Source organism: Setaria viridis, chromosome 3 (assembly GCF_005286985.2).
Source record: "Setaria viridis chromosome 3, Setaria_viridis_v4.0, whole genome shotgun sequence".
NCBI lineage: Eukaryota > Viridiplantae > Streptophyta > Magnoliopsida > Poales > Poaceae > Setaria > Setaria viridis.
In genome coordinates this window covers 4,490,867-4,506,444 of record NC_048265.2, presented here as the reverse complement: position 1 = coordinate 4,506,444, position 15,578 = coordinate 4,490,867, and the positions used below count along the sequence as shown (strand labels likewise).

Sequence of the window (15,578 nt, the reverse complement as noted above, 5' to 3'; positions counted from 1 at the left end):
GTTACGAAGCCGCCGTAGCTTCGGCCGGGGGAGATGATGTCGTCCTCGCCAAGTCCATCATAATTGCTTGTGAAGGCGCGGCACTGAACTGGTACTCACTACTCCCTCCACACACGGTGATTAGCTGGCATGACCTCAAGGCGAAGGTCACACAAAACTTTCAGGGCTTCCATTACCCCCAAACGGCCCAAGCAGATCTTTTCCAATGCAAACAAAAAGACAAGGAGCCACTCGCAGAATATGTAAGAAGATATGTCCAACTTCGTTCTCAAGCGCCGCACATTGAGGAATCCGTAGCAATATCCGCGTGCATCGCGGGCCTCACCCCTAGCCCAACAGCGTCGAAGCTATCAAGGAAAGAGCCCAAAACGATGAGTGCTCTCTTCAGCAAACTCGATGAATACATCAGATCCGACGAGGACCACCGCAGAAGAGTGGCGGAACGTAACAAGGAAAGGCAAACAAACCAGAACGGAAGCTGGCAACCTTCGCCTTACAACAAGCCTCAAAACCAAAACCAAAACCAAAACCGTGTCATGAACATTGAGGGAAACCAAAACCAAAGCCAGAGCCAGAACCAAAACAACAATACCCAAAGAGGGGGCCACTCTGGTAGAGGACGAGGTCGAGGAAGATAGCAACAATCATTCTACTGCGTCAACCATGGCCATCAGAACCATCATAATACAGAGTGGTACCCCAAAAAGAAAGAAGAAGAGAGGAAAGCTACAAAAGAAGCCGCGAAAGCAGCCGCACAAGCACCCAAAACAATCCACCACACAGCTTTTTACCCGCACCCAAGCTTTTACTCCAACCAGCCCAGCTTCGCCAACTTCCAGCAACCAATGACCTGGCCTCTTCTGTCCCACATACAACCATACCACCAAACAATCCCACAACATGCTAACCCAAATCCCCCTCAGAAGCCTCAAGAAACACTACCTCCTCCCCTAAGCATGCCAGCCATAATGCCCAAACCAGAGCCCAGCACGCAAAACAACAACCAAAACTCCTTACCTACCTTCGGCATGATAATGCCAATCACCGGAGGCTCCTCTTTAGAGTTCGAGAACAAGAGGTAGAGGTGAAACTATTTCAGAGAAGTCAATGTAATCATACCCGACAGAGCCCCAACGAAGCCAGAATGGGCACACATGCCCATAAGTTTCACGGGGGAAGACTTCAAGCTCAAGACAACCTCGCACAACGATGCGATGGTCATCAAAGCGCTGATAGCAGGTTGGACAGTTGGAAAAGTCCTAGTTGACACGAGCAGCTCCGCGGACATCCTTTTCGCAAACGCATTCAGAGAAATGAACATTGACATGAACACGCTCGATCTAGCCGACATCCCACTTCTTAGCTTCGGTGGAAAGTCGGTGAAGGCTTTGGGAAAAATTGCTCTCCTGGTCTTGTTTGGGGACCGCGACAATGCAAGAACAGAGCACATCACCTTCGATGTGGTGGAGATGCACTACCCCTATAATGCAATACTTGGCCGCGGCTTCATCACCAAAATGGATGCAACAATTAGGCAACTATACCTATGCATGAAAATACCCGCGCTCAAGGGGGTCATAACAGTGTACGATGATCAGCAAATGGCAAGGAATATAGAAAGAGGGGTAGCTCCGGGCCAAAAGAATGTCCACCACCTAGCCTCATCAAACGAAGCCGAAAGCTCAGCAAAGCAAAAGACCCACGACGAGCCCAAGAGGGACAAAGAAAAAATAAAGATCAGTGCTGACAGCGAAATAAAGCAGGTACTCCTAGACGGGTACATCGCAGACAGGTTCGTAACAATTGGAGCCAACCTCGACCCCGAAGAAGAACACAACCTCATCGAGTGCCTCAACAAGAACAAAGACATCTTCGCTTGGTCCACAGGTGATCTCAAAGGAGTGGACAGGGAAATCATCGAGCACAGCCTCGACATCAGGCAAGGAGCTAGGCCAAAGAAGCAAAAGCTAAGAAAAATGTCCGACGAAAAGGTCCAAGCCGTAAAGGCCGAAGTTGACAGGTTCCTCGAAGCTAACGTAATCAGGCCAATCCAGTACCCTGACTGGCTAGCTAACACAATGCCAGTAAAAAAGAAAATGGCAAATGGAGAATGTGTATAGACTTCACAGACCTCAACAAGGCCTGCCCAAAAGATGATTACCCTCTCGAGAGGATTGACAAGGTAGTGGATGACGCTGCAAACAGTGAAATGCTCTCGCTACTTGACCTCTTCTCGGGGTACCACCAGATCAGAATCAAGAAGGAGGACGAAGGCAAAACAAGCTTCGTGACACCTTTTGGAACGTTCTGCTTCGTGCGTATGCCAGAGGAGCTAAAGAATGCAGGCCAAACATTCTCAAGGATGACGGCAACAGTCCTGGACAACCAGCTTCAACGCAATATCCTGGCTTATGTGGATGATATTATCGTCAAAAGCGCCAAACGAAGCGACCACATTCTGGATCTCACAGAAACATTCGCTAACCTGAGGTCAGCCAACCTAAAGCTAAACCCAGAAAAGTGTGTATTCGAGGTCCAAAGAGGAAAGGTCCTAGGCCGCCTGCTAACGACAAAAGGCATCGAGGCCAACCCAGATAAAATCAAGGCGCTAGCTAATATGTCAGAGCCAACTTCGCTCAAACAAGTCCAATGACTCACGGGTAGGGTTGCTGCGCTAAACCGTTTCATTCCAAGCGGCAGAGCGAAGCCTCCCCGAGCCATGGAGAAGCACTTTCGGGGGTTTGATGTCAAAAAATATACCAAGAGCACTAAATGATGACGCGGACAAGCTTGCAAAAGCAGCAGCAGAAGGCGAGCCAGTCCCACCCGACACATTCTACGAAATCATAACCTCACCTTCGATCACAGAAGAAGCTCCAGCCCCCGTCAACGCCATCTAGCGTTACGACTGGCGCGCAAGCATAATGGCTTTCCTTAGAGGCCACTTCGAACCTCAGAACGAGGCCGAACGTATGCGCCTAAAGCAAAGGGCAAGGGGCTACGCAATTATCAAGGGGCAGCTCTACAAAACAGGCATTTCAATACCATGGCTTCGCTGTGTCGATTATGGAACAGGCAGCGAACTGCTCAAAGAAATACATGGCGGTTTTTGCGGAACCCACATTGGCTCAAGGGCTCTAGCAAGAAAAGCAATCCGATAGGGATTCTACTGGCCATCAGTCCACACGGACGCACACTTGCTCGTACAAAGCTGTGAGGCCTGCCAAAAGACAGCAAGGCAGACGCATGCACCCTCGTTCCCTATCCAGCTCATCCCACCTTCGCGGCCTCTCCAGAGATGGGGCATGGACCTAGTTGGTCCACTGCCAACAGCACAAGGAAATTGCAGATTTGCAGTAGTTGCAATAGACTACTTCACCAAATGGGCCGAAGCCAAACCACTGGCCGTCATCACATCGGCTTCGGTACAAAAGTTCTTCTAGCAAAACATTGTCTGCCGGTTTGGAGTCCCAAGGGAACTAACCGTTGACAATGGCAAACAGTTTGACTGCGTCTCATTCACAGATTTCTGCGCCAGCATCGGCACGAAGATAAAATTCTCATCCGTATACCACCCACAATCAAACGGAGCTATGGAAAGGGTGAACTATACCATATTCACTGTAGTCAAAAAATATTTGTTCGATCAAAAAAGGGCAAATGGGTCGACGAGCTCCCAAGAGTCATTTGGTCCCATAACACAACAGAATCCAGAGCAATAGGCTTTACCCCGTTCAAGCTCTTATTCGGAGCCAAAGCTGTAACACCTGAAGAAATAAAAAACAAAAGCCTAAGAGTCCTTAAGCCCGGGGATGTGGACGAAATTGCCAGAATAGAGAAAGACATGATTGAGCTCGACATCAACGAGGCCATTGAGAACCTGGACAAGTATCAGGAAGAAATCCAAAGATGGAGGGACCAACACATTCGAGAAAGACAGATCAATGTCGGTGACCTCGTCATCAAAAGGAAAAAGAATTGGGAAAACCCAGGCAAGCTACAAGAGACATGGGAAGGCCCCTACATTATCACAAAAAGTGGCAGACCCGGCTCTTTCCACCTCGCAGACCAGCAAGGAAACACTCTCCCACACGCGTGGAACATTGATAGCCTACGAAAATACTACCCATGATTGTACATGCTACCTTCGGCTTGCGGAACTATAAGCAACGCCGAAGGTAACATAATAGTTTTTCTTTCTTTTCTTTTCTTTACTTCCAAATTTACCTCGTTTGTAAGGTCAAGTCCGGACTGCACTCTTTTCCTTGCTAGGGGCTCCATAATGGAGGTAAGATTTTTAACGAGGCAGATCCATGTACACCTTTTTTCACAAAGAAAGAAAGGAAACTTCCCCTAAAAATACAAGTTGCGCGACCTCACGCCAGTGTGCGGAGGAGATTTCACATGAAAAGGCAACAACAAGTTGCATGACCTCGCGCTAGTGTGCGGAGGAGATTTCGCGTGTAAAAGGCAACAACAAGTTGCGTGACCTCGCGCCAGTGTGCGGAGGAGATTTCGCGTGTAAAAGGCAACAACAAGTTGCGTGACCTCGCGCCAGTGTGCGGAGGAGATTTCGCGTGTAAGAGGCAACAAGTTGCGTGACCTCGCACCAGTGTGCCGAGAAGATTTCGCGTGTAAAAGGCAACAACAAGTTGCACGACCTCGCGCTCGAGTATGCAAAAGGCAACATCAAGTTGCGCAACCTCGCCCCAGACCACGCAGGAATCCTAACATGCAAATACAACGCCATTATAGATCAAAGACACTGAAACCTCCAGCCGCGAATCTGTGTTATCTGACCTCTCTTTTGCGACATCACAAAGGGGGGGGGGTGATGTTTTTCGAAAGAACATGAAAAATTTCTGCGACTTCGCAAGGGAAGGACCTGCGAGTCTACGATTCTGACCTCTCTCTTGCAACATCGCAAAGGGGGGGTGACGTTTTTCGGGAAAAACATGAAATTTTTTTGCAACTTTGCAAGAGAAGAGTTTACAAGGTTCGTGTCACCTAACCTCGAAAAGGCCCAGTAACATTTTCGATCTCGCTCGGCAAAAGGTAACCAACTCAAAAGAGCGACCTCACACGAGGTCAACCCATGCAAAATACAGCAACGAATACGGCTATGGTTGAAGCAACTTCGGGTCGTTGTATCAATCGGCTCTCGCATTTTCTAAGTCAGCAGGTTGCCTAACGCAGCAACCCGACTTTGACTTATCTAACCTCGCAACGAGTTCACTACGCCAGAAACCAGCACATTTGGACGGATAAACAACACAACAGTTACAAAAATCAAATACATAACAAAAACTGGCACATAAGTACTTTACAGGGCATAGTTTCACAAACAAATAAAGTATCTAACTTCGTCAACTTCGTACACCAAAACCAACAAGTCACAACCCCCCCCCAGCATGCATCCACTTACTCTATAGCATCCTTCTCATCGTTGCCAACACCAGACTGCAAGCACAGCTGCGCTAACCGCTCACACGCGAGCCTCTTCACATAGTCCTGCCTGGAGGTTGACCACATACGCTCAAACAAATTCTTCTTCGCATTCTCCACATCATTAGACTTGGCAGCGTAGCCAATCTCCGAGGCAGCTGGCACAATGTAGTTATTTTCGGAGATATTCTTAACATGCTCGCATCCTTATTGCTCCAGCAAGTAAAGAGCGCTTTCCAGACAGAACACTACGGAGTAGTCGTTCAAGTCCTCAAGGACCTCGGGAAGACTCTTAACCTCGTCCAAAAGCCACTCGAACATACGCTCGCATCCCTCATCCAATGGGCAATCATTGGGTTCAGCGCCAAACACACCAAGGGAGGCTTTGTAAGCTTCATAAACTTTTTCAAACCTCTCCCTTAGTGTAGTCTCTATTCAGCTCAACAGCTTTGCCTTCGTTTCTAACTCAGGCTCCATCTGGCTAACCTTAGATTTCAAACCCGCGATAACCTTGCTGTCCCGCTGGGCACCCTCGCGTAAGCCTCCAATAATTTGGTCCTTCTCCTTCATCTGGCCCTCCAGCTCCGCTATATCAGCCACCAGACGATCAATCTCGTCACCCCTAGCCTCGTAGTTCTCACCGAGTCTGCGAGAGTCCTCTTTCAACTCCGCATTCTCAACCTTGACCTTCTTCATCTCCAAGGACATAGCAGCAATGGTCGCCTCAAGTGAAGCTACCTTCTTCGAAAGTTCCGAGGCTGCCTTCTCACTCTTAGCAAGCCGATCCCTCGTAATCATTGAAAAATAAGACACCTACAAGTTTTAAACAAAGAACAATAAGCCAAGTCACCAAAGACATAACAAGGTAAAGGACAGCACTCACCACACACATCACCAAATTATCCAGTAATCATACCTTCTTTACGAGGTTGGCCTCCAAGTTAAAGAGCTCTTCCGAGCTCATTGACTTCACAGCTTGCTGAAAATCTGTGCGTTAAAGAATACAACTGTAAGCGTAATACAACAACAACAAAAGCTACGAACTGCAAAACCACCTACAAGCAGCTCTCACCCTCATATTTTCGCGCCTCAACGGCGACCGGAACAACTTCCCTAGCCTCACCCTTAGATGTCACCACCGTCTTTCCGCCACTTAAACCCACAGCCCCTCGTTTGCCTTCAACCTCCCCCGAAGTTGCCGTGCCCACCTGCTCCTCCCGTTTTGAACCGCCAATATCTGCATAGCGCTCGCAATTTTCACCCTCATCCCCCCAAACCAAAGACAGGTTGTGTGGATTATAAACCCTACCTTCGGCGCATGTCACTAGAACCTCCGTGCGCCCGCTCAAGCCTAGACCTTCGTTCAGTCCCTGAAGACCCGCCGGCAAACTCTCACCTACATCATAACATTTAACTTTCAGCCTCACATGATCCTCACAACTAACCTCACCAACGCCCCCCATAGTTGCTTCCAAGTCCTTCAAAAATCCCGCTGAGGCCTTCCCACAGTCAAAGAACCACAGCTTCGGTAGAAACACCTCTACATGCTTACCAGATCTCACAGCTTCGGCGCACGCACCCTTTGGATCAGACGAGAACGCATCCACAAGCTTCGCCTTTTCGGCGGCAACCCTCCTCTCATGTTTCCCAGCTTCAATCAAGAGAGGTCGCGCACCCTTAGCCTTCGAGCTTGTAGAGGGCGCCGTGATCTTGATGCCAGCCGCTGAAGGCGCGTCAACCTTGGCACCCGGAACAGTAATGCGAGCAAAACGAGGTTTATTAGCCCCCTTCTTGGTCCATGTGGCGGGCCCGGTGGACGAAGGTGCAAGAGCAGGGACCTCCTTTGGACGGCGCACGGAAACAGGAACGACGTATGCCGGTTTGCTCAAGTCGACAGACGAAGCTGTCGACCCCGATGACAACACGACAGACGAAGCCCCCGCGGTAACTTCTTTCCTCTTTTGCGCCTCCAAGTTCAAGGTTTTTGCCTTCGCTTTGGCGGCCACTTGTGACTCAACATTGAGCTTCGCCGCGGGTGCAAAATCAAATTTCACCTTCTTCCTCTGCTCAAGACCAGCACCCCGACGGCGCCTTTTGCCCAACTTCAGGACGAGGCGGAACCACAATATCAAGAAAATCAAAAATCCGATTGACACGACGCCCGTGTCTCACAACGGATTCAAAAGAATGCCTTTCCGGCTGGGTCACGGGACCCAAAATCTCGTAAGCCATGTCCTCCACTGTCTGGACAAACGAGTCCGTGTCGGCATCCCTCTCAATACCAGATTCAAAGCAGGGGTACTGCACAGGCTTCTCGCTCCAAGACACCTTCTTCTCAACGAGCTTAAATGGCTTCGCAAATTCAGCGGACAGAGGCCACACTCTAGCAGCAACATACTCCTCTATGAGGTCACGTCCAGACACCAAGGGCCCAGCAACCCTGTAAGCAGCCTCGCACTTCGTGACAACTGCCGTATGAATAAATGACGGAGTTGTGAGCACGTCCATCGGCCCAAACAGCGCATAAAATGGGAATCCAGTCCCAACCCCAGCCATCTCAATTTTAACATAAAACCAATGCGTTAGCCATGCATCATCCCACTTGTTTCTCTACGCGAAGGAAAGCTCTACCCTCGGCAGATTCATTTTATCGTTCTTCCTGCGTGGCACGAAGGTACAACATCTGAAATGATTCTCACAAACACCTTTCCCATCCTCAGAGTAAGTCCTCTTCTTCTGGATATGAAGCTCGTGCAACCTTGCGAAACCCTCTACATCAATACTGCCATTGAACGTGCATTGCACCAGTAAAACTTAGACAAATTCACGATGGTGTTGGGGGTCAGCTGGTGCAACCTAACACGATAGCGATCCAAAATAACTAGCAGCTGCCTATCGCAGGGAAACCGAAGCCCCGCAGTAAACAGGTCCCTGAAAACAATAGCTTCACCAACCTCGGGCGCGGGTACCGCCTCATTCCCAGGCGCTCTGCCCAGCCCCTTAGGAAAGAAGTTGTTCTCCTCGAAAGACGCAATGTCTCGCGCATTCACTTGGGAGCGCCTGAAGTAAAGAGTAGAAATGCATTGAACTTTTCCCCCAACGGCCATCTCTGACCTCGATTCAACCTCGACATCCTCCTCCTCCTCCTCCTCAGCTTCGCCAGCTTCTTCCCCCCGCCCCCCTTCCTCCTCCTCCTCTGCCTCCTCATCCGAAGATACAGCATGAACTTTGGTCTGTGCTATATCTTTTGCTGCCGGAAGAGCCTTCCTCTGCAGAAACTAAACCATCCTTCGTATAAATCCGTTTCTTTGACCTCTTCCCTTCAGCCTCTCCGCTACTCGCAGACACCGACTGCGAAGCAGGAATACCCCCACCACCAGAGGCAGCCTGAAGGGTCAACTCTTCCGAAGACATTATCTGCGCACTCTACCTGGTGCGGGCTGCCTATCGCACCAAAAACAGAACAGCATAACTTTGAGAACGAAGCCAAAACGTTAAAAAGAAATCAAGAAAAACAACCACAACCAAGCAATCAGAAGCTACCCTCACCACGAAAAGCGAAGATGCCGCCCCGCCAAGAAAACGCAACGAAGGCACACAACGAAGATGCGTAGCGAAGGCGCAAGCAACAAAAAGCTATAGCTCGAAAACGACATCGTAAAATATGACCCGCCCCCCCGGCAAACCTTATATAAGCAAGGTAAAAAATGCCAAAAGACACCTTTACGGTGCCTCGAATCACCAACCGCCGCATGGCAAATGACATTCGTACCCCCGTCTAACGGTAAATCGCCTCGGCCCGCGCCGCCATTCAGGGTGACGTTTTGAGGGCGTTTTTGGACTTTTCGCGGGATCGGTCGACGGCGTCCCTGACCTCGCCCACGAAGGGGCTACTGTTGGGGACCGCCCCACAGCGCACCCTGTTCGACACCGACGCTGACCTCGTCATTATACTCTTTTGCGAAGCTAGCAATTAATCGAAGTTAACCGGTACGAAGATGCCCGTTCTGTAATTTTGCAGGCGAAGATTCCCGAAGTTAAAGCCCCCACGGAACTCCCGGCGACTTGACTTCGGGGAGGTCCTGTGACCAAAGCCCGAGGTTACCTGACTTCGACCAATGAAGGCGGAAAGCATGCGAAAGCATACTTAGTCCCGATGAAGCTAACGAGTAGGGGAGGAAGGGATCAAGACAGCCCTGGGACCACATTATTGTGGGTCAATTTTGTAATAAGGATCTTGGAAAGGGTTGGAAATGTAATCCCACTTTGAAAGCGACATCTTGAGTAGGGGTCAAGTTACTGTCTTGTACGGGATATGCCCGGGATGTAGTTGTTGGGTATGGGTATAACGGGTATGCGGAAATGTAACTTTATGACCCTGTAAAGGGAGGTGAACCGTCCCCCCTAAGGCGGGTACTATTCATTGATAGGATAGCTTATGTTACATTTACTCGAGTCATTATTGCCTTCGTACATTGCTTCACCTTGCCTACTGTTTGGTCGAGACCCAACACCATCTATTCAGTATGAAAAGAACGTCTAACTAGTCACATGATTGCGTTTATATTAGTTGGCCCAAAACTTGATAAAGTAAGCGATACTAAGTAAATTTGAGTGCTTAAATATATACAGACCCAAAGAGAGGACCTGCTGAAGCGAAATTATTTGTTAAACTTGAATGATGTGTCAAGGTGGATTAGATCTTATTTTATCATCATCGGCACCTCGTTATGATAGATCTGACCTTCTGGGCGTATTGTCCCTCCAAGGTGGTGTTGGTTCGGAACTGGCAAGAGCAATCACACGAAGCGCCCCGGTTCCTGACATCGCCCTTCAGCAGCTACTGCGTCCAAGTAAGTAAAAACAGCTTACTTTGTTTCACAGTTGTACACAAACATAAGCTCTGGGGAATTACCTTTGCATCGCATGCATATTTCCTCAACTTCGAACAAGCGTGAAATGGTTTGTAAGGTTCTCATATACATCGGAAAAAGCATGTCTGGTTTCTGTTTATTTTCAAATGACAACAATATACGAATAATAGTGAAAACTCACAAGATTCTCGGTTACTATAGTTCAATGAAATCAGCAGCAACATGTAACCTGCATAATCCAGCGTACGCCTCAAGTTTTATTCTTGGGTGTTTATACAAAGTTCAGGTAGTGGAGGGTTAAGCACGTCGTTAATCTGTTCAAGTTTGTTCGAACTGTGACTATGTGCTGTGAATTGTGATGGTTTTATTTCTTCAGAAAAAAGCTGGTATTTTTTACTTACTTTGCAAAATGACCTTGACCATGCAGGCACCGCCCGGGAGCTGCGAGGATGGTGAGCCCCGGTGATATCCGCGAACATGTGGCATCCCTGTTCATCATGTTGAACAAGAAAACAGTCATCTTGTTTCGCATAGAATTCCTGGTGGCCCTCGCCACACTACTGTTCTTTGCCATGTTCCTCATGGACTTCTTCCGCCGCATCATCCACAACTCGTTCATGAGATCCGTCTTCAGTGTCTTTGACGCAGTCTGCGACTCCATCGTCGTCTACCTCCTGGGGGCCATGCAGTCGGCGCCTTTCAAGAACCAGCTGTTCCCAGTCTGGGCTCTTGTGCTCGTCAATTTCCGTTACAGTGCAGATTACATCTCCGGCTATGGCGTTCCTGACCGTCGTGGGCGAAGGTTCACCGAATGGAGGAACGTGTTCAAGCTCCTGGGATCGGCATTCTTGAATTGGACGCGTGGATCCAGATTCAAGGGTCCACTGTGGTTGGTCTGGGGCCTGCAGATAGTGAGGAGCGGGTACAGATTTTCTTCACATAACCTGGCGTCCCGTGCCGTCTGGCATGGAGGGAGTTCGGAGCTTGTTGCAGAGCACATGCGCGCCATGCACGACGAAACCAACATGAAGCAAGAATTCGACCCGGTGACGATGAAAGGCTACAAGTACTTGGTCTACGGAGAAACAAAGCAGAAAGGAGGTTTCAAACTAAAGAAGCCTCAGTACGCGTTGTCTACCGACCAGGCTGCTACTAAGCAGAAGAAGACGTCGCCACTGGTCACGCTGGACAAGATTTGGGACTGTCCTATTCATGAGCCACATAAGCAGTTTAAGGATGGGAAAGATCTCTCTCTGGCCTTCGCCTTGTCCAGGCTGCTGCGGTGCAGGCTCGAGGATGTGACTCTGCAAGGACGGCGTATATTCGACATCAACCGAAAGCTGGTCAAGAACATAATTGACGGGAAGGTGGGTACCAGCGATGCCCTGAAGATCATGGAGCTGCAGCTTGCCTTCCTCCATGATTATTTCAACACCCGCTACCCCATGGTGTTCTGGAGTGGGCTCCGATCTCTCATGTCGATTCCGCTTCCACCCATACTGACCATCTGTGCTCTCTGCTGGCTTGCTGTGGACATCCGAAAGGTCTATAAGCCCCCTAATGGCGAGCTTGTCAATCAGGTGAAGGGTTTTAATGTCGACATAATCATTACTTGGGTATTCATTTTTTTGATGATTGTGAAGGAGATATGGGAGATGATAACCTACTTACATTCAGACTGGACAAGATTAATCATGTGGTGCGAGTATGTGCAGCGGAAGCGCAAGAGAACCCACGAATATGTAGATACATGGGTGGACAGCATTCTACTATATTTCTCCAGATCTAAGATTACTGATAAGAGGTGGCATGGGTTCATTGACCAGTATGTCTTCGTGCAGTCATATGATGACAGACCAAGATTTTGGAACTTCATTCACAACTTAACCACAGGAATAATTCCAAAGAAGGATGATGGGGCAGCGCTCAGTGGAGCCATCAAAGTTCCAGAGTATGTCAGGCAGGCAGTCCTGGAGAAGCTCATCAAAATACTGGAGAATGAGCAAGGTTCTGATCTGCCCGGGGTCATCAAGACATTGTCTAACAACAACCTTAGGAAGCAGTTGCAGAACTACCAGGCTTACACTGCACAAGAGAGGAGCACTCAGATGGTCCTGCCAACAAGCACTCAGATCGTCCTTCCGACAAGCACTCAGATCATCCTGCCGGCAAGCACTCACTTTGTCGTCCCGGAAAACCCTGACATGGTCCTGCAGACAAGCGCTCATATCGTCCTGCCGACAAGCACTAACATCGTCCTGTCGACAAGCTCTCACATCGTCGTGCCAACAAGCACTGACATCGTTCTACCGACGAGCTCACACATTATTCTTGTGTGGCACATTGCAACCAGCCTCTGCGAGATGGCGCTTGCCACAGATTACGGAGTAAACTTGAGCAATCCTAGGTTTCCATGTTCCCTCTGGTCTTGGTTCACTTCCTGCTGCTCATCAAAACCGTATCTTATGGACGTGAGTGAGAAGAAAGATAGCATCTGGTCATGGCTCACAAATTGTTGCTTACCCAAATCAAAAATGGAAATGGAAGACAAGAAGAAAGTGGATGGGAAGTTGCCTGATCATCTCCGGAAAACATATATCATTGCGAATAGCTTGTCACGGTACTGCGCATATCTCCTGGTTTCAAAGCCTGAGCTGATCCCTGATAGCTTCCTTGTTCCCAAGATTGTCTTCCAGAAAACCGTGAAGAGTGCCCGTGATGGTCTTCTGAAAGATTGTGATTCATTACCGAAAAGGTTCAGAAAACTGATGGACGAAGCAGAGAAACCTATTAAAGACTTTGAGAAAGAGGATGTATTGAAACAAGGTGTGGCATTGGGCAAGGAACTGCTCAATCATCTGAGTGAGGAACGCCGCTGGGAGGTTCTAGCAGAGGTATGGACAGAGTTACTTATACACATTGCACCCACGTCGAGTGCACAGGCACACAAGAAGTGTCTCTCTAGAGGGGAGTTCGTAACCCACATTTGGGCATTGCTTTGGCACCATGGCGTCCAGAAAAGCAGCTTGTGGCCAGAGGATGTTGAGCCTGAAAACAATGATCCACAAGTGGTCCACCTAGGAAACGACAGTGATTGGGCTGGGAACGAGAGTAGGAAAACTGGAGGAGATATTATGAGGAGCGACAGGATTGGAATTAACATTGATAAAGCAAATGACAACAAAAGGACCCAAAGAGCAGGAGGCAGGCAACTCAAGGAGAGGACTAGGAGAAAGAAGGAAACAGGGAGTTCAGAAATTGAAGAGATCTCTCAGGACGTGACGGTGAATACCACAAATGTTCAGAGAGGCATGGCTGGCCAAGCCCAAAACGAGAGTGAAGGGAAGAAGGTCCGACAGTGTTCCAGAGCACCCAACGTCATCTGAAGGACAAGTTTGAAACTGTGGATGCTGTTGCAAGCGTGTGCTGAGGATCTGTTAATATTCTGCTATCTGGGACTTATTGTTTACTTGGATGCTGTTGTTAATGTCTTTTCATCTTCCTTTTGCTTATCTGTTTGTGGTGTCCTATATATTCTACTCTCATCTCATGTGGTATAGTGTGGGAAATATACTGTTATGTATATTTATACTTTATTCTGTACTCTGTGCAGGAAGTTGTACGATTATCATAGTGAGTTTGAAATCAGCAACTGCATGCTCTTTCCTCTGCCTCAGCCTGGAGGATACAGATGTGTTCAGATCAATAACTTGGAGTTTTTGGCAGTTTTAAATGTTCAATCCACAATTCTCCTACTCAATACAATGTATCCAGCACGCTGTGCATTTCTATTTGGTTATGCATGACAAAACAGCTCCTTAAAGACGACAACATGCAAAACATGGTGAGAATTCACTGGTAGCTATTGGAATGTCCAGTAAGCTTCGGCGCCAGTTACCAGAATGTCCATAACCGTATCACAAAATCCTTTAAAGAGAGGTGGGAAAAAATGATAAAATGCAAGGACAACACATACTATGAGTCTATGACACTAACCTGTCAAGGTCCTTGATGCTTGTCCGGGTGCCACTTGAGAGCAGTCAGGGGGAATTTTCTCTGATGGCCACCGTCAGTCTGGGAAGGTTTTCCATCAAAGTTGGTACCTCATGTAATCGGCAAGAACTTCAGAACTTCAGAATTCCCCTCGGTTGCCTGGCGAGAGCGCGATATAGAGTTCTTGGGTACTGCATTCTCCTCATCACACTTGCTGATCTGATGATGCCGGCTCCTTAACCTCACACTCTTTGGCATCGAGGAGTTGCTTCTCCTTGCTACTACTCTGCTCCTCAAGGTGATCCGGTGGCATCGCCAATCGAGTTTCCTCCTTCCTTTTCCCCCACAGCACGCTGTAAAGGCCGCCGACCAACAGAATCCCACCCAAAACGCTGAAAAAAAGGAGAATAAATACATTTCGGTGTCATTTGCAAGATCTTGATATTGCTGTCAACACAACACTTGAAAAATTAATGGTTGCTACAACAGGTACCTTCCAAGGTGGACGGTTTGGCCCAGGAGGGAGGAGCAGAAGACGGTGAGGACCAGGTTTAGCGGGTTCCACATGGTGGACATACAGAGAATGCAACTGAGACCAAGGGCAGGTCGAGGCCAAGCTTCCATCTGGAGAATCCATGGTCCCTCTCCATGGCTAAAGCGATGGGGAACGACTGGATCGTGCCAAAGATGCACAGAGTCAGGGCTGCAAGCAGCTTGTTCGGGTACTCCTTGAGCAACAGCCCCTGCAATGCGCGTATGTATCAATGAATGTAAATATATAATCGGTAGACAGATCATAGATTGCTTGTTCCTCCAGTGTTCTTTCGATCTCAATTTTCTTTCAGAAAATCTGATGTTCCAGAGGTCCATTACCGACGATGCACCGGGGAAAAGAAGAAGATGAAGATGAGGAGGAGGAATTTATTGACCTGGAAGATGAACCAGAGGGACCAGGCTACGCAGGCGATGAGCATAAGAAACGTCCCCATAATCCACAGGCTCTTGGAGATGACACCATGCGCTGCTGCAGCCTGCTTGCCGCCGTGATCGGCGAGGACACGGCTATCGCAATCTATTCTATGGGCCTAGTCGATTTTTGCCCAGCTCTCCTCCAGTGTGCCGCTTCACAGCCGCCGCCGGTTCATACGGCGTCGCTGGCTACAACGATGGAAGAAGATGATGCTGTAAAACAAGGTGCAGCGGCCATGGCGACGGTGGCGCCGCCCGAACCGCCGGCGCCGGAGAGCGGGACCAGGTCAAACAGCA

At 48.8% G+C, this 15,578-nt stretch overlaps 1 protein-coding gene across 1 annotated transcript; it reads left to right on the top strand.

The window, feature by feature from the left end:
* Window positions 1-10,020: 10,020 nt before the first annotated feature.
* Window positions 10,021-13,971, top strand: LOC117850623 (uncharacterized). The gene is made up of 2 exons (XM_034732480.2): window positions 10,021-10,298; window positions 10,747-13,971. The coding sequence occupies exon 2, from the start codon at window positions 10,769-10,771 to the stop codon at window positions 13,703-13,705; it is 2,937 nt and encodes a 978-aa protein (XP_034588371.1). The 5' UTR covers window positions 10,021-10,298; window positions 10,747-10,768; the 3' UTR covers window positions 13,706-13,971.
* Window positions 13,972-15,578: the final 1,607 nt, after the last annotated feature.